A 21,718-nucleotide genomic window follows, 5' to 3' on the forward strand; every position below is an offset into this window, starting at 1 on the left:
TCGAATTTTTACTAGTTTTACTGTACTTCGTTTACTTCATAATGGATCTTCATTTTATTTATATTGTGATTTATAGCGCGTACCACTTCATTTTATTATACATCTCTTTCTATATATACGGTTTGAATGGAACTAGAGTCGAATGACAAAGGGTGCGCAGACAAAAAAATGGAAATCATACTTAGGAAAAGCCCCTCTTCTTCACGAATCAAAAACGCTCTCAGAGCAAATAGAAATTTAAAGAATGTTGATTTCACTTTTTATATTAATGGTGTCATTCAAGCGTGTGCACTGGAGTAAGTCAGTGAACCAGAATTATTACGAAGAAGTTTTCACTAAGCTGAGAAACAGAGTTAAAAGACGAGACCCAGAACCTCGTAAAAGCGGTTTCATTCTGCTTTAACATTTAAGACAATGCATTTTCGTGCGCAGCACTCTCTATAAAGCAGTGTTTGGTTTAAAAGTGGGTTGCAACCGTGACACTTCTCCACATTCCCCTCAACTGATACCCTGGGAATTTTTTCTTTTCTTAAAATAAAATCTGCGCTAAAAGAAGCCCGTTTTGACTCATTAGAATAAGTTAAGTAGAAAAGGTCAGAGCTGTTAAATCAGCGATCAAAAAAGCCATTGGAGAATATATTGAAGGATATAAACAATAGATTTGCCTGTAGAGACATTAGTATTTTTTGGAAGCAGGCAAGATGAAAAATCAACAAACGCCTTCTCCGGGAATCGGATCAAGGACCTCTGGAATACCGGCCCAGTTAGCAGACCACCACACCACGAAGGCTCGCAATGAAGGCGGGAGAAAGACCTTATATGCCATAAATTATAAAAAAACTGCCCTTTATTTTTGTGAGCTCATCTTTTTATTTTGTAGACAGATCTCGTGTATATGAGTGTAGGTATGAGAGAGAAAACCAGAATATATAAGTGAGAGAGAAAGGTTTAAATTTGTTTCTGGAAGTAGAAACATTTAATGATATGAATCGTCTTCATTTAGAACCAGTTCAAAATTTTGTGAAGTTTGTAAACGTTAGAAACAAATAATAACAATGCATATGTATAAGAACAAAAATAAAAATAAATCATAAAATTTTAGATGCACGAAAGCTGAAATAAAAGGTTATGCCATGCGATGATAATTCAAATAATCCCCATATTTATTCACAATTTAAAATTGTTAGACAATGTGTGTACCCTTTAACACAATTTCACTATTGACTGATTATTTTCTTTTTGCTACTTTTCACATCTTCTATACATTAGTTTTTAATTTGTAAGGAAATATGTGGATTTTTTGGATTAATATTATGGGATATTAACATTTTACTTCAACTTTCACCGTTTTGAGATTTATCTATAATTTTGTAGAGACATTAGGTTTTATTTTTTTAAAGGAGACATTAAAAAGGAGCAATGTCCTCGAACAACGGACCTCTCGAATACGCGCCGAGTATGCTGACCACTACACAACGAAGGCATGCTAAGAATGCGGAGAAATACCTTATAATGTATACCCACTTGGAACATATTCTTACTCCCATTTTACACTACTAATTTTTTTATTTCGATATTTACATATTTTAATAATTTGTAAATTGTTTATGCATGAGATATCCTCTTTTTATTAATTACACATGTTTCATGTTCCAACATTTTAGCAAAATACTTCCTAAAATCAAATAACCACATCCGAACTAATTCGAGCATTACTTTTTACAGTTTTATCTTCAGATGTAATGATTACATAATGCGTCCAATAAGCTCTAAACAAGTTTGAAACAGTTCTCAGGAAGATTTCTAACTTATAAAACCGAAGCATAAAAAACATGCATTTAAACTAACCTGTCAGGGCAACTGTGTGAGCTTACTTTTGTGAATGCGGAAATATATTTATCTTTAACAATATCGAACACTTTCGATTGCAGATAAAGTAATCATTCATGGCATTACAATATGCCAACTTTCAATATGCATAACTATCAACAAATTAAATCAGGAAACAAGCTTAACAACATATTATCTTTTTATGTGTGCTATTGGTTTTTTTATGTGTGCTATTGGTTTAAGATGGCTAAATTTCTCAGCAGTATTAGCAATACTCATTAATGACTATTGGCAATATAATATTAACTTCTGCTGATTTTTCAGTAAAATTAATTCTTTCATTCTCAATTTCATTCACAATTCCCTGATTTCATCATGACTTCATACACAATTTCCTCTGTACTGAACAAAACTACGAAATAATCAGTAAACTTCAAATTATATTTCTCTTTGGGAACATTTCTCTTAATATATTAATGAATACTTACCATTTATACTTACCAACTGTTACTCTCCGCTTGTTTTAGTATGCTCAGATAGTTAACGAATTTTCCGTTTTACCTTTATATTTACATTTGACTATTATTTTATTTCATCCAATATTTTTTCTTGATATTTAGTAATAATTATTTAAAGCTTTTCTCTCTTTTTACTTATACTAGTGGTTCTTAAACACTTCTGTGTATTACTATTTGCATCCTCTAAATGTTTAGCAAAATTCTTGGAAAACATGTTCGCCCCTACAAATTACATATGATTTTCGGGACATCATTCAAGTGCAAATATCATTCTTTATCATGTTCCTGAAATTTTATTCACATTCCAGCTTAAGAACTTTTACTTAGCCTATGCGTTAGTTTCTCATGATTTGAATTCATATCTTAAACTTATATTTTGGTTATTGGAGATGTTAAGGCAACGTAATACTCATAAATTTAACATAAAAATCAATGTCATATTCATAAATTTGTAGGAATAATTTTAATTGAAGATTTAAACACAGAATCTTCTTGCAGAAGTAAAAATGACGAAGAAGCCAGTGCTCACGCGATTATTAGCGATATGATTATTATTTTAGCATCTTTTCAATAATCGTTAGTCGGCTTGTTGGTGTAACTCAAATAATATTCAAGTGTTTGACTTTAATTTAATCTTTTGTTCATTTAATCTTTAGAGTAAGCTGCATGTAGTAAAACGAAATACAATGTCAGATATTTGTAATACACGTTTCAAAATCTATGGAAAAAATATTTGATCGGTACTGATTGTTCATAAAAATATGTTAAAACATTAACCACAGGACTCAACAATATTAATATAAGATCAAATAAAATATCTCATGATTTTATTTCATTGAAAATTTATTGGTATGCCAATGACTGAATAAAAAGACTTCTGAACATTGGTAGTTTGATCGGTTCTAACTACATGAGTTGTTTTTTAGTATTTTCTTCTAGCAGGTCAAGTTTACTCACAAAATCCTCAATAACGAAGACCTTCCTCGCTTTAAGCAGGCAGTCTTCGTGCTTTTTGCCATAATCATCTAAACCAAACCAAAAAGGTTGAATGTATTCCATTCATTACAAAGTTTGTACCCATTTGGTAGTTTTGTTTAGTTCATATTTACGAAGATAATTTTAGAATCCTTCCATTTAAAGGTATACATAAAAATAAGACGTTGAAATATGTGTCAAAAACTATAAAATTTTTCACAAATACCCATTAAATTTGACACTGAAATAATTACCTTATGTCTATAGTTATAACCTACCTCTTAAATAAGCAGAGATAAAATAGATATGAAATCTTAGTGCTTCAGGATAACGCCCGATCAAATAGTGCACTTTCAAACATGCGATAAATGAATGGATTATAATTATTTGAGATGCGAAATGGAAATTGGATCTCATCCTCCCTACTCTTCTGCCATTTACCCCGTACATTACTAATTTTCCAGCTTTTGAAATACGTTTCGGACAAGAAATGATTTTGCTGTATGCCAGCAATTAATTGGATAGTGGAGGAATTGATCACTTTCAAAGACACCGATATTTATAAGCGTAGTGTAAATGACACTGTCATACTTTGAAACAATTCTTTGATGCTACCTAAGAATGTTTTGATTAATCCACTGTTCCTTGTTTTATTATCTTCTTTTTGAAGTAAGATAACGAAACAATTTTTATTGAGCCGTTGCAAACGAAATGATTGATTTTAAAACATTACGCGTAGTACGGGCACCGGACTAAAGATGGACGAAACCGCTCCTTAAGGGATCAGATCGAAACCGCTCACTCATTGAAGCGAATCAGTTCTCTTTAACGATTTACCGACTAACAAGGAGTGGGATCGCTAGAATCAACTCAACCAAACCGCTTATTTTCCTAGACTAATTTCTTTAAACTACTCTTTTGAAGTTCCTTAAAAAAACCTTTCTAAATAGAACAACAATAAAATTCTAGAACAAAAAAAAATATGCTAAAAGTTAAAAAAATAATGAAACCTAAACTCCTTTTTCTTAAAGATTACATTGTTTTATTACCATAATTGATATTTTATTGCTACTATAAAGCACAGTGTATGAATTTTAAGACTGGAGGTAGATATCCCAATAAACAAGAAACGGTCTGCTGACAATACCGGCATTTCCCTTTTTTTATTTAATTTGGCAAAATGATACCAAATATCGCTCGAGTTTCTCCAATTCGGTAGGGTCCACATTTTGTTCTGCAACCTTCAAAAAATATATTAGATGGAAAAATTTATGTTAAAGAGAAATTATAGCTCTTGATTACAGGACGTTAGTAAAATAAGTAAATAAATAAAAATATAATTTATTACAGTACATAAATATTAATACCTAATGTACGTAGCTGTACTATGACACAGTATTCGAAGAATCGAAATGAAACTCAAAAGAACAGCTCCGAGGAAGCGAAAAGAGTAAATAATCAAGACTCCAGATGTGCTAGTAGCCAGATGTGCGATGCCTAGATCAGGAGCAATGAAATGAGCGAATAATGAAGACTCAACAGGATTCAGATCAGCGGCTAGGGCAGGAGTGATGAAACAACGAATAATCACGACTCCGAATGACCCAGATCTGCGACTAGCACCGGAGTGCTGGCAGATCCGAGGAACTAGTTCCTATAATTTACTTACTTTAAACAGATCCTAGCACTGCCAAATGGAGAAAAAACTCCATCCAATTGAAAACAGGAGTGGTCAGTTTCGCTGAGATGCATCGGTTTATTTCATATTTTTCTTTTTAAATACTAGATGGAACACAAGCAAACCAAAAGCACGCATATATACATACATACAAAATAGGTCAGAGACATTTCCGCTAAGTAATAAAGTAACGAATGCTAGTGTTTACATTAATAGATTAATAAAATTTTTGGCATGCTTCCCAACAACAGCTCTCGGTGAACTGCCATTCCGTCTTTGCCGGAGCGCTGATCTTTCGCTCAGTAAATTGAATCGGTTCCAGAGTGAATCGTCCATCTCTACCTCCGATGCAGGCGCATCGGGGGTAGAGATGGACGCAAGGAAAACAAGGAGAATATCCAAGGAAACAAGTGAATGAATTTAAAAACATATAGCAATCAGACAGCTTGTGCCAAACTTTACAGTATTCGAACGGTCCCTGCCTTGCTTGATATTTATACTAAGGCCAAGTCAAGCAAGGCAGGCACCGTACGAGTAATTCGTAAAAAGTGACAATAAGAAAAATATTGTAATTAATTTCCTAACCTCTTTTTCGTAAGTACAAATAAATTTCATTACTTTATTTCTAATTAACGAAAAATAAATTTTACGTTTAAACAAATTGAAAATAATTTTAACATTTAATTTGGCCAAAAAATAATAATAATGGTCACATTAATAAAAATTATTGGTGTTGCCCAGACGGTATAGTGGTTAGAGAAACCTACCGAAGGGTACGGGTTCTAATCCCGAAGAAGATATGGATGTTTGTAAATGCATAGTGTCGGTGCGGCATGGCGGCACTCTAAATATGAGTCGAGCCGAAAGTCCTCTCGTGTGGATTGGTGGAATGAGAGAGGGGTTGAAGTCATTAGGATCATCCCCGGGGTGTTCTCCCTCAAAATTGGGGTGGAAAATAGAAGTCCAACCTCTCTTTGGAGTAGGTTCTGGTAACCATTGTTCCACGTAATATGGAAAAGATAACAACAAAGATTCTTGGTAAACTGGCTGGCTACGTGGGAATTTTCGGGGGTTCTTTCTCATTTGTAACATAAATATGAGTCTGTTTTTTTTATAAAGTCTTCCATAAAGGAAACCTTCTTCTTTTAGGCAAACTCATGCATCATTCACCTAGGGACACTGCATAAGAAAACAAATTTATAAATAGAAATCGATCCTTCTTTTTCTACTAAGCATGATGGAGAGCATAGACTTGTTAGACATTAACAAACAGTTTTTTATGGAAAAGTAAATATAATGTACAACTAGTCATATGGCTTGTAATCTTTATATTGTTGTATGAAGATTAGTGATTAAGCTAACAAAGAAGTGAATAACAGATAACAGCGTTACATTGCGTACGTGAGGAACAAGGAAATCCTGATCATTAGACTTTCTCAAGTACCTTAACTGAGGATAATCACATAAAATCCCTACGACTCAAAGCATTCAAAGCATTTACGAAGCATTTCAAAGGTTTCTAATTAAAGATAATATCAGTATTCGAAGTTTAGAAAAATCATACAATGACTCTCTTCCTACGGCCTAGATCTTTGTCAAGTTCTCATACTGCATAAGTTTAATGAACTTTTATATCCAGTGAATATATTCAAAAGGACTTAACTTATGAACTTTATAATCTGTAATAACCTTTTATAACTGTAATAACACCTTGGATACCTCTTTAGTATTATAATTACAGTTCATTATATCATTGTGTTCCCAGTATTTATTATATTTACCTCATTATGTTTATCTGCTACTTATTATGTTAATTTATTACTTTTGTTACACCCAAACAGATGTTCGATTTAATTTGTGAATTTCAAATTGTATTGAAACTACATTGTAATCTCCTTATGTCCTAAATAATTGTTTTTAATAAAAATTGGATTCGGGGTGTACGTTGGGATTGCATGTACTCGACCCCCGGGGTGCTCTTCTTCAAAATTGGGGCTTAACTGAACAAAGTCACACTGTCACCTGTATGGTGCTCAAGACTCTTGCCAACCACAGGCGCAATATTACTCTCCAAGAAATATTAATTTCTTGGGCTTGTTCTGATATTGCTATCGGACAGGTGAGGTAGGACACAACAACAGTACAATATTACAGAATATAGTGACATTTGTGACAATCTAGTGACTCATTGTGAAAACCCTCATCTTTGTTCTCAGCACTGCCTTCAGCCGCCAGATTACCATTCCGTCGAATGATTTATGCACAAAGCTATGCTGTAGTATGCCATCTCTGCTCAGATTAGAATGCATCAAATCTTACAGTTAAATTACTTTGTCAGTCTGTGCTTGCCCGCAATACACGTGTATGCACCTCTTTATACGCTCTGCTGTAGGGAAGAGAAGTATTTTTGCGCAGTGCCATACGTTGGGTTTGCAGTTTTGTTCATATGCTTATTCAATTTTGCAAAGTTCGTGCTGATTGCCGTCTTAAAGTTCGACAACTTTCCTTGTTAGCACAAAAATAATATGAAATACCTTAACATTGAGTGAATGCATTTGTTTATACATGATTAAAGTTGCTTGTTTATATTAAAATTATTGAGTAACAAATCAGTCACCTTGAAGAAGGTCTTCCTGGAGTTAGTATCATTCAACAAAACACTAATAAAGATTTTGAAATAAAACATTACCAATACTTCGAAACATTATATATACACAGGATAATTCCAACTATCGAGACTCAAAATATATGGAGACCTATTGTCATTACGAATGCAAATAGGCTTACTGTCAATATTATTTTAATTTATAAAAAACAATATGAGTACCATATTTCGATAGGTATACAATAATTGTCAAATACATAGCCTATAAATAAAAAAAGAAATACAGAAAAGGCAGTTCAGTACTTTAGTTTGCAAGTCCATTGTATCTTATTTTTGGTAATGGTTAAACAATGGTGGTCCACCGCACTTCTTCTTCCGTATACATATCCCTGCGTTTTATTTATTTTATGAGTTATTGTTTAGCTGTAAAAAATGCTCCTTCTTTAAAAAATTGATTAACTCAATACAGTAATCTTAAAAAAATCTTTATTTAACTTTATTTTGGAAAACAAAATGAAAATTAAAAAAGCACAAGTGATTCATTTCATATCCCCCCCCCCTTTTTTTTTTTTTTTTTTTTGCTTAGCGCAAATTATGTTTCATTATTTTATTTCAAATTAAAGAAAAATAGGTTTCGCGTGTATATAAATGAAAAGGTATTTAAATATTCAATTTTTTTCCAAAAAATAAATTTTTATATTTTATTTTACGGAAAAATAAAGTTCCTTTTTACGTCTGTAATATTGGTTAAAATGAAATATGATAAATTAAAAAAAACCGATTCAATTACATTAAAATAAACAGGTATTTGTTAAAGACAGAAAGAAAAGCAACCCAATTTTTTTGATTTTTTGAATATTTGAATGGGTTGTGGTCCCAGTTAATCCGGGTATTTGAAGTTTCCAATAAAAAAATGGGAGATTAAGAATAACAGCGGCACAGTTACAGCAATATAGTAAAAAGGAAAAAAAACATCAATGGGTGCAAAATTAATATAGAAAGAATGAGTATTGCAACATTTGACACTGAAGTGGAATGAAAGAATTAATAAAATCAAATCTTGTGCCGTGCTCTTTTTTTCATTAAAATGTGCGTACATGCTTCATGAAGCGGAACTTCACCATTGTATATAAACGCTCTCTTCGAGAAGAAGCTTATTACCACTGAAATCTAAAGCTGTAAAGATTTCCGAAAAGTTTAATATGATGAAGTCCGTGGTAAGACATATCTTATTTAAATACTGATTAGCCATTCTCTTCACCACAAACTGCATGCGAAAAATATCACTTTCTAATTTTTTGGCTATTCTTAAAGAAGCAGAACTATTTACCATGCTTTCGTCAAGTTAAATATGCTTAAATAATTTTAATTTTAATTTTATTTATATTTGCATTTTAATGTTCAATCTATTCTGTATTATTGATCTCTTTGATCCTCTATTTGCTCAAAAATTTGTAGAAATTGAAATGGTTTTTAAAATTACAGAGAGAGAAGATTTCGATTCGATAATCAGGCAAAACGCTTGCAAATGTTGGGCAAATATCTCAAATATCTAAGTTCTCTTGATGTTTATACCTCGTTTATGTTAAAAATTAAAGCTTTGTATTGTTGAACTGATATTTAATCCTTTAGCTAGTTTTAAGAAAGTACTAGTATGAATTCAGTCTTCTGAATTCATACTAGTGATGAAGTTGTTTCTTTTATTATGTGAAGTTTTGAATTAATTTTTATTTTGGTGGTTAATTAGAATAACAGCTGTGTTTGCATTTTATCAGAGATTAATTTCTTTCAAGGAGTGGCATTAATGTTTAATTTAATCTTGGTTACAACATTGTTTATGACCATTCATGCATATTTATTGAAATCTGCAGTTTGAAAATCTGATTAAAATGCTCTTGACCGAAAAATTATGCATAAATATATCTGAATTATTGTTCCATCATCTTCAGGACATAATTTTCAAAAGCAAAATGTTTCCTATAATTCTTATTTAAAGTATATAGTTCACTTTTTTATAATGAAAAATTTCTAATATAAGTATGCTAATATTTCACACGAAAAATTAATATAAAACAAGCAAACACAATAACAATATCTGAGAACTGAACAATTTAAAATTTTGCTGTAATAAAATGAAATAGTTCTAAACTCTAAATCTAATAATAAAATCTGAGAATAGAGAACTTTTGATTTTGTTGTAACAAAGCAAAATATTTCGAAATTCTCCTAAAAATGCTTGCATACCTTTCTTGAGTAAAATAAAATATGCCCGTTTGAGTAAACTATGTATAATTAACAAAGAAAGAGTTTAATTCCTGCAGAGATTTTAAGACCTTACAGTGTTTCTCCATCTTAGAATGAAAATAGTGCAGTAGCAGAGGTGACAAGATAAAGTTAATTTAGTTATAGTGACTATAGATTAGGTATATTAAAAGTTCTTGAATCTTATGCAACGAATAGAAAAACAAAAATATTTTTAGAACTGTGAGTGAAGTACTATAAAATAGAAATTAAATACTCCTATTCAATTCGTTCCAGAAATACATTTAATTTCGTTACAAAAGTACAATAAGATTTTCTGTAATGAATAGAAAAACAGAGTTTCTGTAAATCTATAAGAACAAACATGCCACGAGTGTAGGAGTTAACAGCTTTAGTAGTATTCATCGGCTGTTAGTAAGATACAAATTTGGAAGGAATTTCATCTACTGCTTTTATCTATATTATGAACGCAAGTGTTAATACTTATTTATTATCACCTACTGTATAATTTATTTCTATAATTAAGAATTTATAATGACTTATGTTCCTATGCATTAGGTTCTCGTTATCTTCATGTTGGCAGCAGTTGCCTACAGCTCCTACGTTGATGTAATTCCACATTACAGCAAACATGGACATGGACATGGAATAAGTACTAGATACTTTGTGAAAGCCCAGGGGCATGGATATGGTGGCTATGGGCTGGGATACGGAGGCTATGGTCAAGGATACGGCAGTTATGGAGGTTATGGTCTAGGAGGATACGGCGGTTATGGAGGTTATGGTCTAGGAGGATACGGCGGCTACGGAGCTGGATATGGTGATAGTCTTGGATATGGTGGATATTGGTAGAAACCAAAAGAATTCAAAGAACTAATACATGGTAAGTCCTTTCATTTCTAGGATATTAATATAGAATTAAATTCTTTAGCTTAGAAATTTAATTAGAGATTTAAGTTTCAACGCTATTAAGAGAAATTAAAACCTTTAAACATTTTTATTTAAATTAAATTTAATGCATTAAATGTACGGTTTCTCTATGTATATGCTATATCTATTAACCTCGTACTTATTTCAGTTATTTTCTAGGGTTCCTCAATCTTTTTGTCTAAAGTAAATGTTGAGGAACCTAGTGAACTGGTGCGCGACATATCGTTGAGTTCAAACAACTAAATTGTAGATTCAAGAAAGGTTAAAGTATCCTTTATTTCACTCAAAAAAATGATGAACAGTTGGCCCCTTTCTCGGGATTACAGCGAAACATCTGCTTCGGCTTAAACTTAGAATAAGAAATAAGAACTAACTATAAATAACTAAGAGACTTAGCCGAAGCTAACACAAGTATCTAACGTAGTTGGCCCTCATTTTAAACTAGCCAGCTAATATCAAAAGGCACGTAATAATAAGGCCGAGAGTAACAGCTTCTAGAGTGATTTAGCCCGAGGGCAAACATGCGCTATTCAGGATTCCTAGCTCTCTCTCAAGAAGTAAATTGAACCTTCCTTAAATACTACTTCTAACTCATTTACATTTAACGCGATTCTAAAAACTAATTCTGGTAGAGAGTTGTAAGTGGAAACAAGAATAGCTAGGAAAGCACTGAAATAAAAATAACTGTTATTCAAAAATTAAGATACATCTTACAATTTATGCTGTAATTTTATGCATAAAAGTTTAAGTATGAATATATATGTATAAATGTGTAGGTAAGTATGTATATACTTATTATATGTTATATTGAATATAAAATTAATGGAAATATTATACTTATCGATATTAGTATCTAATCATTTACCAACATATTTGAGGCATACGTAGAATACAAAATTAATGCATATCAGTTTTTTTACATTTCAACTTTTATGAAATACTGAGCATTAAGATATATTTTCCAAATTTAGAGTTATTAGTTATATTTTGTAGATTTGGAATCACAGCTAATAATAAAGTGAAATTTAATTTTAACTTTAACGTCATATATAATCTTAAATAATTAAGTAAATGGTGAATTAGTTATTTTACCGACCAAATAATACTGTTGCTAAACACGAAATGAAATCACGCTTTTCATAGTATATACATGTTTATATACATACAAACTTTTTTTTCAATCTCGAACGTTTTCTTAAATATCCACTAAATAAATAAATGAAGTTCCGAAACATATTTCGAAGACCTACTGCAACTGAATTGCATAATTTAGAGTTTGCTATTATTTTTAAGGTTTTATTTAACCCAATTATTGTTTTGACTTTATTATAATTTCTATTTTCATTAGATCCAACAGCATGCAATAAGCATCAAATATCAATATAGAGAGTTAAATAATTTCAGAGGGCGCTTGGATACACAGGTAGATCGTCACTAATGTTTTTAGTTTCCCTGCTGCTGCAATATGCAATATAACTTTCCTGGGCCAGTTCCTATTAGCCATGATTGCTTAGCGAACGTTTAGTAGTGTGTTTGTCAATATTTAAATTAGGCGTGTTAATATTGTACTGTGCATTTGATTCAGTTTATACGTGCGAAGTGTAAATTAGCGTGTTAATAAACAGCTTTATTTAACTTTTACTTTAGTTGCGAAAGACATGACGAAAGGTTGACCAGCAATCTTCTGTTTCAGAGATGAAGTGATAGCTTAAAGTAAAAGTGTTTTAAAATTCAGTACTCACATATTTGAGATATATGTTTTATGAAAATAATATTTACTATGCATTTAGAATAGTTTTTATGCATTCAATTGTAAGTAATGAGAGGGAAAAATATTTTCCTTACGTACTGACAGTGAGACTCAAGGATGTGGCTCAAGAAAAAAATTCATTAATATTCAATATAATACCTCAAAATATCAAAATTGTTTCAATTTGCTAATATAAATTAATTTTATTCAGCGTTCGGTCTTTTTATTATCAGCGTCTAAGCTTTCTGTAATTTTTTATTTTCAGGTGACGACAGAGAAATGGATAGAGGAAGAAACCATGGAATGAAAATGTAAATGCAGCGCGTAATAAAAAATTAAATGTTTCATCTGAAAAAAATCTTGTTAAACTTCGAATATATAAAAATAAAAAGGATCTTATATTCTGTTATGTAATAATTTGAGTTTTAAATTGTTTGTGTTCCTTTATGTTATCTACTGTTTCAAATATTTGCAAATAATTTAATGAAACACTCCTGAAAAATATTCTGTTAGTACATCAGTATACTATACTCCAGTATTCTTCCATTAACGTGAATTTAATCTTCCTGAGTCCCTTAAGACTTTTGCATTCTGATAAGTATAAAAATTATTTAACAGTCTTCTTATATATAACAGTCTTCTTATATATAACAGTCTTCTTACTTCTTCCCAACTGAGTTTAAAAAATCTCTTATCCCATCCATTACTAACTGAGACAGGTTTTATGGTGTTCCCAATTTTCCACAATTGGAATTTCTTTCTCAATATATTTTCTAAATTAGGAGTAGGATAATAACCCTCTAGCCAATTTTTTTTCCCAGATTTTCCTTCTATTTTCTAACACTATTTACATTTTGAGTTAAAATACTAGGTCAAATAATGATTATTTGAGATAGTAAGGCAACATATGTCAGGGTCATTTTCATAAATTTACAGGTCTACTTTCGAAGGTTTTAATATGAAACTTTATCTCCTCTAATATTTACACTGAGAGAAATTTTTCTGAAGTCGTTGATAAACTTCGCGATATTTCACAGCTCAAAATTATAGTTTCTTTTGATGTTAAGTTATTGTTTAATAATGTTCCAGTTTAAGTAGCATTAAAATGTCTTGAAACCAGTCTTCGAGAATTCCATTTCACACATACTGATACACATACTGATATACACATATTAAGTTAATTTCCCTCACTAAAAGTTTCTTGTGTCAAACCCAATTTGTTTCCCAAAATAACTATCATTGTCAAATTGAAGGATTTGCAATGTGAGAAGCTGGTACCTTAGTCCAGTACTTGCTAACGTTTACATCTTTAATTCTAAGGTCTAATTATTAGAAAAGCTATCTTTTTGGCTCTGGAATCGTTACTTAGATGACAAATTCACGCTTTTTGTTTCTAATAAAGAGGATTTAATACAGATTTTATCGGTTATGAATTCGATTGATTTAGCCACCCAGTTCACTTTTGAATTTGAAAATGGGCTTCCTTTCTTTGATAATCTAATTATTCGCAACCAACTTGATTTCAGTACCACTGTTTTCTGCATGTCATTTTTCTGTTTGTTTCTCTCCCTATGCTAAATTATGTCATCCTCCTCAGCAAAAAATCGCTTCTTTCTACTTTTATATATATCGCAATGCCAGACTTAGTTCTTCAGAACTATTATTTTTTAATGAAGTCAATTATTTGAAATCAGTGGCTTCCACGGTCATTAATAAAGCTTTTAAAACTATTTGTCTTTCTATCAAAGAAGCTATTGCGCTGATAACAGAAATAACATCAATGACCATTTCATTCCATTTTATCCTTCCATCAAACCCAAGCATTTAGTCCATTTTTTCACCTAATAATAAAATTCGTTGTGAACACTGGATTTCTTTGAAATTTTTCACATTCACAAAGATTTATCTTCGTTAGTTAATGACATTAGTTACAGTCTAGTTCTTCATAACACTTTTATAAATCTTTTATCAATTTTCGCATACAATTTTCCTCGACAGTTGGCGATCCTATTTTCCCGTTCATTATTTTCAATATAAATCTGGTCGTCGGTCTTCTCATTTTGTAGAGTTTTTTTTTCTTTCTTTCTTTTCTTTTTTTTCTTTTCTTTTCTTTTTTTTTTTTTTGTGGGGGGGGGGGTTGTTTCTGAAGAAGAGGGACATGTGCTTGAACGCCCTTTAAATGAATTTAAATGAACCTTTAAATGAACGCCCTCAAAATCTACACCAAAATAAATTATTGTTTTAATTAAAAATCAACTTCTGTTCGAACACAAAAGTTGTTTAAACCTGGAAAAATCCAACTTCTAACTATAATTTCATTTCTAAGGAATTAAATTTAAACACTTACTTTACGAAAGAATCGTTTATTAAACTGAATAATGGTACATTCCACGCCAAATCGTATTGACAGTCGAACTGCAAACTTTCTAATCGAACAATCTATAAAAATTACTATACATTCGCGAATTCTGTGACGTCAGGCGTATGTATTCTTATTAAATTTTACTAGTTTAGTTAGTTTTACACATACGCGCGTTAACATTTTCTTTAAAAATTTAATTTTCGCTAATGGAATGATATAATATGCTCATTACTGTTTAGGGTGTATCGTTTAACAGCGTAACTTTAGTAATCAGGTAGCATATATAGAGACCTAGCATCGTAGGAAATGCCCGTAATTCGATAGGCAAATTGTAAAAGATCGATAGCTCGACTGTAATTTAAATGAAATGTGAGAGTTTGAATTGATAAGTTAAAAGAATACGGATATGTTATTGTGCCATCCTCATAAATCATCTGACTCCTAAAACCTACATCCCATATCATTGCAGGAATTTATTTAAGTTTTGATACACTGCACAAAATAATTAGCGGATATCATGATTTTGGATATAAACTGAGGATTAAGAAATGTTTTAGTGATTGTTATATGATGTATAGGTGCTATAAGATATGAGAAAAGAAAAGGAAGCAGCAAACAAGGAATAATTAAATCTTATTGAAATTTATTATTTTTATTTTACTGTTTGTCGGGGGTCAACAAAAAATGCATATTTTGTGCATATTATACAAACAAGCAAAAAATAGGATTTCTCGGATACAAATGAGTTTCAATAAAGGGGTATGGTTTTCTTTGACCGGAACAAATGTCGCACACCTACGAGGCATGGAGTCAATGAGGCACTAGGGTAGGCTCTCCCACTCGTATAGAAGACAGCATTCAAACTACTGAATTGTTTTTGGGGGTAAACGATTACCAACCCTTTTCCCTAGAAAGTCCCAAGCATGTTCTATCGGGTTCATATATGGAGAATAAGTTGGGTAATTTATTCGAAGGATTCCTTCATTGAAAAGGAAATTGTCCACTAGCTGAACATGAAGTGGCCTGGTGTTATCATCCATAAGAATGAATTCATCGCCAATTGTTACAGCGTACAGGACCAAAATGATCTGAGGAATTCATGCGTATATGTCTGCTACGTTAGTGCTCCATTCCTGATAATGTGCAGGTTGGTGTGACCACTGATAGATAATACCACTCACACCATTACTCCGCATCAACAAATCGGATACTTTTATGAACAAATGCAGGAATATTCTGTGTATCCGTTTCTCTCCAGATGAGAATCTGCCTATTATCAGTTTGTACACTAAAGCAGAATTCGTTTGTGAAGAGCATGTTGCTCCTCTCATCTCGTCCCCATCTATGATGGTCCTATGCTCACCTTCTGCGGGCAGCACGGTGGTTCTGTGTGAAGGAAATAAAAGCCATAGATCTGCGAGCCTACAGACCCACATGGTGGAGTCGGTTTCGAAACTCTGGTACTAGTAACCCTCTGAAGGTGCTGTTGCAAGAAAGTAGCGTTCATAGTGCGGTTTCTTCTGGTCGTTAGAGTTGAATGTCAATCCTCATTTTGTGTTGTTGCAGGCTTGCGACTTTATTCCGATCTATCTAACATATCCAGTTTCCAAAAACCGATTCAATAGTCTGAAAATGGCACTTAGATAAACTCCTAACGTTTCCTCTTCAACGGATTGCGTTTGACCGGCATCTAAACGACCGATGGCCCTCTAAACTACCTCTTCAGATAAACCATCTTGCTGATTGTATTCACTGGTACAAAATATTCAACACATGTCAGTTTTTCTTATCTTCCCTACAAAAGGAAAGCTGAAGGTCGCTTTTCCCTCCTTATCTAAACCCAGAAGTTTACGACGTCATAGACAAAATTTTACATGTTTCCAACTTTATAAATGTCGAAATTTTTCTTTTTAACCTCTTCTTTTTCTTTTTTTGTTAAACAAAAGCTGTCGGTTACATGGTTATTTCATCCCGAAATCACAATATTCCCTATTTGTTTTGAGCACTGTATTAAGGAAGTACTTAAAACGGAAACATTTATTTACTGAATAAATTTATTGTAGCTTATGGAAAACTTAGCAGTATGGGTTTAAGTACCTTATGAGTTTTAACTGACCTACCATGTTAAATTAGCCTTTTTGTTTCTGTAGAAATTACAAACACTGGTCTTCGAAAATTTCTTAACAATATTCTCCAGCATTAAACAAAATTTTCATAATTCTGTGAAACATTTTATATGTTCATAAGAAACAAAATTACACAATTGATATAAAATTTATTATGCTGAAACTGGTAAATATACGAGCCTTAACTGTATATAAATTAAATGATCAATCTGTTCACCTTTGCTGATATATTGAAAATATATGCTCTAAATCTCGATCGACCAGACCCAAAGCATCATTCGTACTGTTGTAAACGTCCTGGAGATAAGAGAAAAATACGCACACAGAGGAAATATTCTTGACAAACTACCATTAAGAAATATCACTCCGGAATTTTTGATTTAAATGTTATCGCAAATAATCTCTTCTTTTGTGGTAAATTTTGACTAATATTATGCTAATATTTCACACGAAAAATTAATATAAAACAAGCAAACACAATAACAATATCTGAGAACTGAACAATTTAAAATTTTGCTGTAATAAAATGAAATAGTTCTAAACTCTAAATCTAATAATAAAATCTGAGAATAGAGAACTTTTGATTTTGTTGTAACAAAGCAAAATATTTCGAAATTCTCCTAAAAATGCTTGCATACCTTTCTTGAGTAAAATAAAATATGCCCGTTTGAGTAAACTATGTATAATTAACAAAGAAAGAGTTTAATTCCTGCAGAGATTTTAAGACCTTACAGTGTTTCTCCATCTTAGAATGAAAATAGTGCAGTAGCAGAGGTGACAAGATAAAGTTAATTTAGTTATAGTGACTATAGATTAGGTATATTAAAAGTTCTTGAATCTTATGCAACGAATAGAAAAACAAAAATATTTTTAGAACTGTGAGTGAAGTACTATAAAATAGAAATTAAATACTCCTATTCAATTCGTTCCAGGAATACATTTAATTTCGTTACAAAAGTACAATAAGATTTTCTGTAATGAATAGAAAAACAGAGTTTCTGTAAATCTATAAGAACAAACATGCCACGAGTGTAGGAGTTAACAGCTTTAGTAGTATTCATCGGCTGTTAGTAAGATACAAATTTGGAAGGAATTTCATCTACTGCTTTTATCTATATTATGAACGCAAGTGTTAATACTTATTTATTATCACCTACTGTATAATTTATTTCTATAATTAAGAATTTATAATGACTTATGTTCCTATGCATTAGGTTCTCGTTATCTTCATGTTGGCAGCAGTTGCCTACAGCTCCTACGTTGATGTAATTCCACATTACAGCAAACATGGACATGGACATGGAATAAGTACTAGATACTTTGTGAAAGCCCAGGGGCATGGATATGGTGGCTATGGGCTGGGATACGGAGGCTATGGTCAAGGATACGGCAGTTATGGAGGTTATGGTCTAGGAGGATACGGCGGTTATGGAGGTTATGGTCTAGGAGGATACGGCGGCTACGGAGCTGGATATGGTGATAGTCTTGGATATGGTGGATATTGGTAGAAACCAAAAGAATTCAAAGAACTAATACATGGTAAGTCCTTTCATTTCTAGGATATTAATATAGAATTAAATTCTTTAGCTTAGAAATTTAATTAGAGATTTAAGTTTCAACGCTATTAAGAGAAATTAAAACCTTTAAACATTTTTATTTAAATTAAATTTAATGCATTAAATGTACGGTTTCTCTATGTATATGCTATATCTATTAACCTCGTACTTATTTCAGTTATTTTCTAGGGTTCCTCAATCTTTTTGTCTAAAGTAAATGTTGAGGAACCTAGTGAACTGGTGCGCGACATATCGTTGAGTTCAAACAACTAAATTGTAGATTCAAGAAAGGTTAAAGTATCCTTTATTTCACTCAAAAAAATGATGAACAGTTGGCCCCTTTCTCGGGATTACAGCGAAACATCTGCTTCGGCTTAAACTTAGAATAAGAAATAAGAACTAACTATAAATAACTAAGAGACTTAGCCGAAGCTAACACAAGTATCTAACGTAGTTGGCCCTCATTTTAAACTAGCCAGCTAATATCAAAAGGCACGTAATAATAAGGCCGAGAGTAACAGCTTCTAGAGTGATTTAGCCCGAGGGCAAACATGCGCTATTCAGGATTCCTAGCTCTCTCTCAAGAAGTAAATTGAACCTTCCTTAAATACTACTTCTAACTCATTTACATTTAACGCGATTCTAAAAACTAATTCTGGTAGAGAGTTGTAAGTGGAAACAAGAATAGCTAGGAAAGCACTGAAATAAAAATAACTGTTATTCAAAAATTAAGATACATCTTACAATTTATGCTGTAATTTTATGCATAAAAGTTTAAGTATGAATATATATGTATAAATGTGTAGGTAAGTATGTATATACTTATTATATGTTATATTGAATATAAAATTAATGGAAATATTATACTTATCGATATTAGTATCTAATCATTTACCAACATATTTGAGGCATACGTAGAATACAAAATTAATGCATATCAGTTTTTTTACATTTCAACTTTTATGAAATACTGAGCATTAAGATATATTTTCCAAATTTAGAGTTATTAGTTATATTTTGTAGATTTGGAATCACAGCTAATAATAAAGTGAAATTTAATTTTAACTTTAACGTCATATATAATCTTAAATAATTAAGTAAATGGTGAATTAGTTATTTTACCGACCAAATAATACTGTTGCTAAACACGAAATGAAATCACGCTTTTCATAGTATATACATGTTTATATACATACAAACTTTTTTTTCAATCTCGAACGTTTTCTTAAATATCCACTAAATAAATAAATGAAGTTCCGAAACATATTTCGAAGACCTACTGCAACTGAATTGCATAATTTAGAGTTTGCTATTATTTTTAAGGTTTTATTTAACCCAATTATTGTTTTGACTTTATTATAATTTCTATTTTCATTAGATCCAACAGCATGCAATAAGCATCAAATATCAATATAGAGAGTTAAATAATTTCAGAGGGCGCTTGGATACACAGGTAGATCGTCACTAATGTTTTTAGTTTCCCTGCTGCTGCAATATGCAATATAACTTTCCTGGGCCAGTTCCTATTAGCCATGATTGCTTAGCGAACGTTTAGTAGTGTGTTTGTCAATATTTAAATTAGGCGTGTTAATATTGTACTGTGCATTTGATTCAGTTTATACGTGCGAAGTGTAAATTAGCGTGTTAATAAACAGCTTTATTTAACTTTTACTTTAGTTGCGAAAGACATGACGAAAGGTTGACCAGCAATCTTCTGTTTCAGAGATGAAGTGATAGCTTAAAGTAAAAGTGTTTTAAAATTCAGTACTCACATATTTGAGATATATGTTTTATGAAAATAATATTTACTATGCATTTAGAATAGTTTTTATGCATTCAATTGTAAGTAATGAGAGGGAAAAATATTTTCCTTACGTACTGACAGTGAGACTCAAGGATGTGGCTCAAGAAAAAAATTCATTAATATTCAATATAATACCTCAAAATATCAAAATTGTTTCAATTTGCTAATATAAATTAATTTTATTCAGCGTTCGGTCTTTTTATTATCAGCGTCTAAGCTTTCTGTAATTTTTTATTTTCAGGTGACGACAGAGAAATGGATAGAGGAAGAAACCATGGAATGAAAATGTAAATGCAGCGCGTAATAAAAAATTAAATGTTTCATCTGAAAAAAATCTTGTTAAACTTCGAATATATAAAAATAAAAAGGATCTTATATTCTGTTATGTAATAATTTGAGTTTTAAATTGTTTGTGTTCCTTTATGTTATCTACTGTTTCAAATATTTGCAAATAATTTAATGAAACACTCCTGAAAAATATTCTGTTAGTACATCAGTATACTATACTCCAGTATTCTTCCATTAACGTGAATTTAATCTTCCTGAGTCCCTTAAGACTTTTGCATTCTGATAAGTATAAAAATTATTTAACAGTCTTCTTATATATAACAGTCTTCTTATATATAACAGTCTTCTTACTTCTTCCCAACTGAGTTTAAAAAATCTCTTATCCCATCCATTACTAACTGAGACAGGTTTTATGGTGTTCCCAATTTTCCACAATTGGAATTTCTTTCTCAATATATTTTCTAAATTAGGAGTAGGATAATAACCCTCTAGCCAATTTTTTTTCCCAGATTTTCCTTCTATTTTCTAACACTATTTACATTTTGAGTTAAAATACTAGGTCAAATAATGATTATTTGAGATAGTAAGGCAACATATGTCAGGGTCATTTTCATAAATTTACAGGTCTACTTTCGAAGGTTTTAATATGAAACTTTATCTCCTCTAATATTTACACTGAGAGAAATTTTTCTGAAGTCGTTGATAAACTTCGCGATATTTCACAGCTCAAAATTATAGTTTCTTTTGATGTTAAGTTATTGTTTAATAATGTTCCAGTTTAAGTAGCATTAAAATGTCTTGAAACCAGTCTTCGAGAATTCCATTTCACACATACTGATACACATACTGATATACACATATTAAGTTAATTTCCCTCACTAAAAGTTTCTTGTGTCAAACCCAATTTGTTTCCCAAAATAACTATCATTGTCAAATTGAAGGATTTGCAATGTGAGAAGCTGGTACCTTAGTCCAGTACTTGCTAACGTTTACATCTTTAATTCTAAGGTCTAATTATTAGAAAAGCTATCTTT

The 21,718-nt window shown here is 31.4% G+C and overlaps 2 protein-coding genes across 2 annotated transcripts; both read left to right on the forward strand.

Annotated features, from left to right (window-relative positions):
- Nucleotides 1–8,716: 8,716 nt before the first annotated feature.
- On the forward strand, nt 8,717–12,965 carry LOC118185668 (uncharacterized). The gene is made up of 3 exons (XM_035355559.2): nt 8,717–8,823; nt 10,427–10,751; nt 12,814–12,965. The coding sequence occupies exons 1-2, from the start codon at nt 8,809–8,811 to the stop codon at nt 10,718–10,720; spliced, it is 309 nt and encodes a 102-aa protein (XP_035211450.1). The 5' UTR covers nt 8,717–8,808; the 3' UTR covers nt 10,721–10,751; nt 12,814–12,965.
- A 5,265-nt stretch (nt 12,966–18,230) lies between these two features.
- Nucleotides 18,231–20,789, forward strand: LOC146996787 (uncharacterized). Its single transcript, XM_085818566.1, has 2 exons — nt 18,231–18,575; nt 20,638–20,789. The coding sequence occupies exon 1, from the start codon at nt 18,266–18,268 to the stop codon at nt 18,542–18,544; it is 279 nt and encodes a 92-aa protein (XP_085674692.1). The 5' UTR covers nt 18,231–18,265; the 3' UTR covers nt 18,545–18,575; nt 20,638–20,789.
- The last annotated feature ends 929 nt before the right edge of the window (nt 20,790–21,718 follow it).

Source organism: Stegodyphus dumicola, chromosome 6 (assembly GCF_044657685.1).
Source record: "Stegodyphus dumicola isolate Sdum_Otavi_A_Nest chromosome 6, ASM4465768v1".
NCBI lineage: Eukaryota > Metazoa > Arthropoda > Arachnida > Araneae > Eresidae > Stegodyphus > Stegodyphus dumicola.

Bases quoted from the DNA above. Each gene is read 5' to 3' on its own strand.
- LOC146996787 (XM_085818566.1), top strand. From the start codon at position 18,266: ATGTTGGCAGCAGTTGCCTACAGCTCCTACGTTGATGTAATTCCACAT.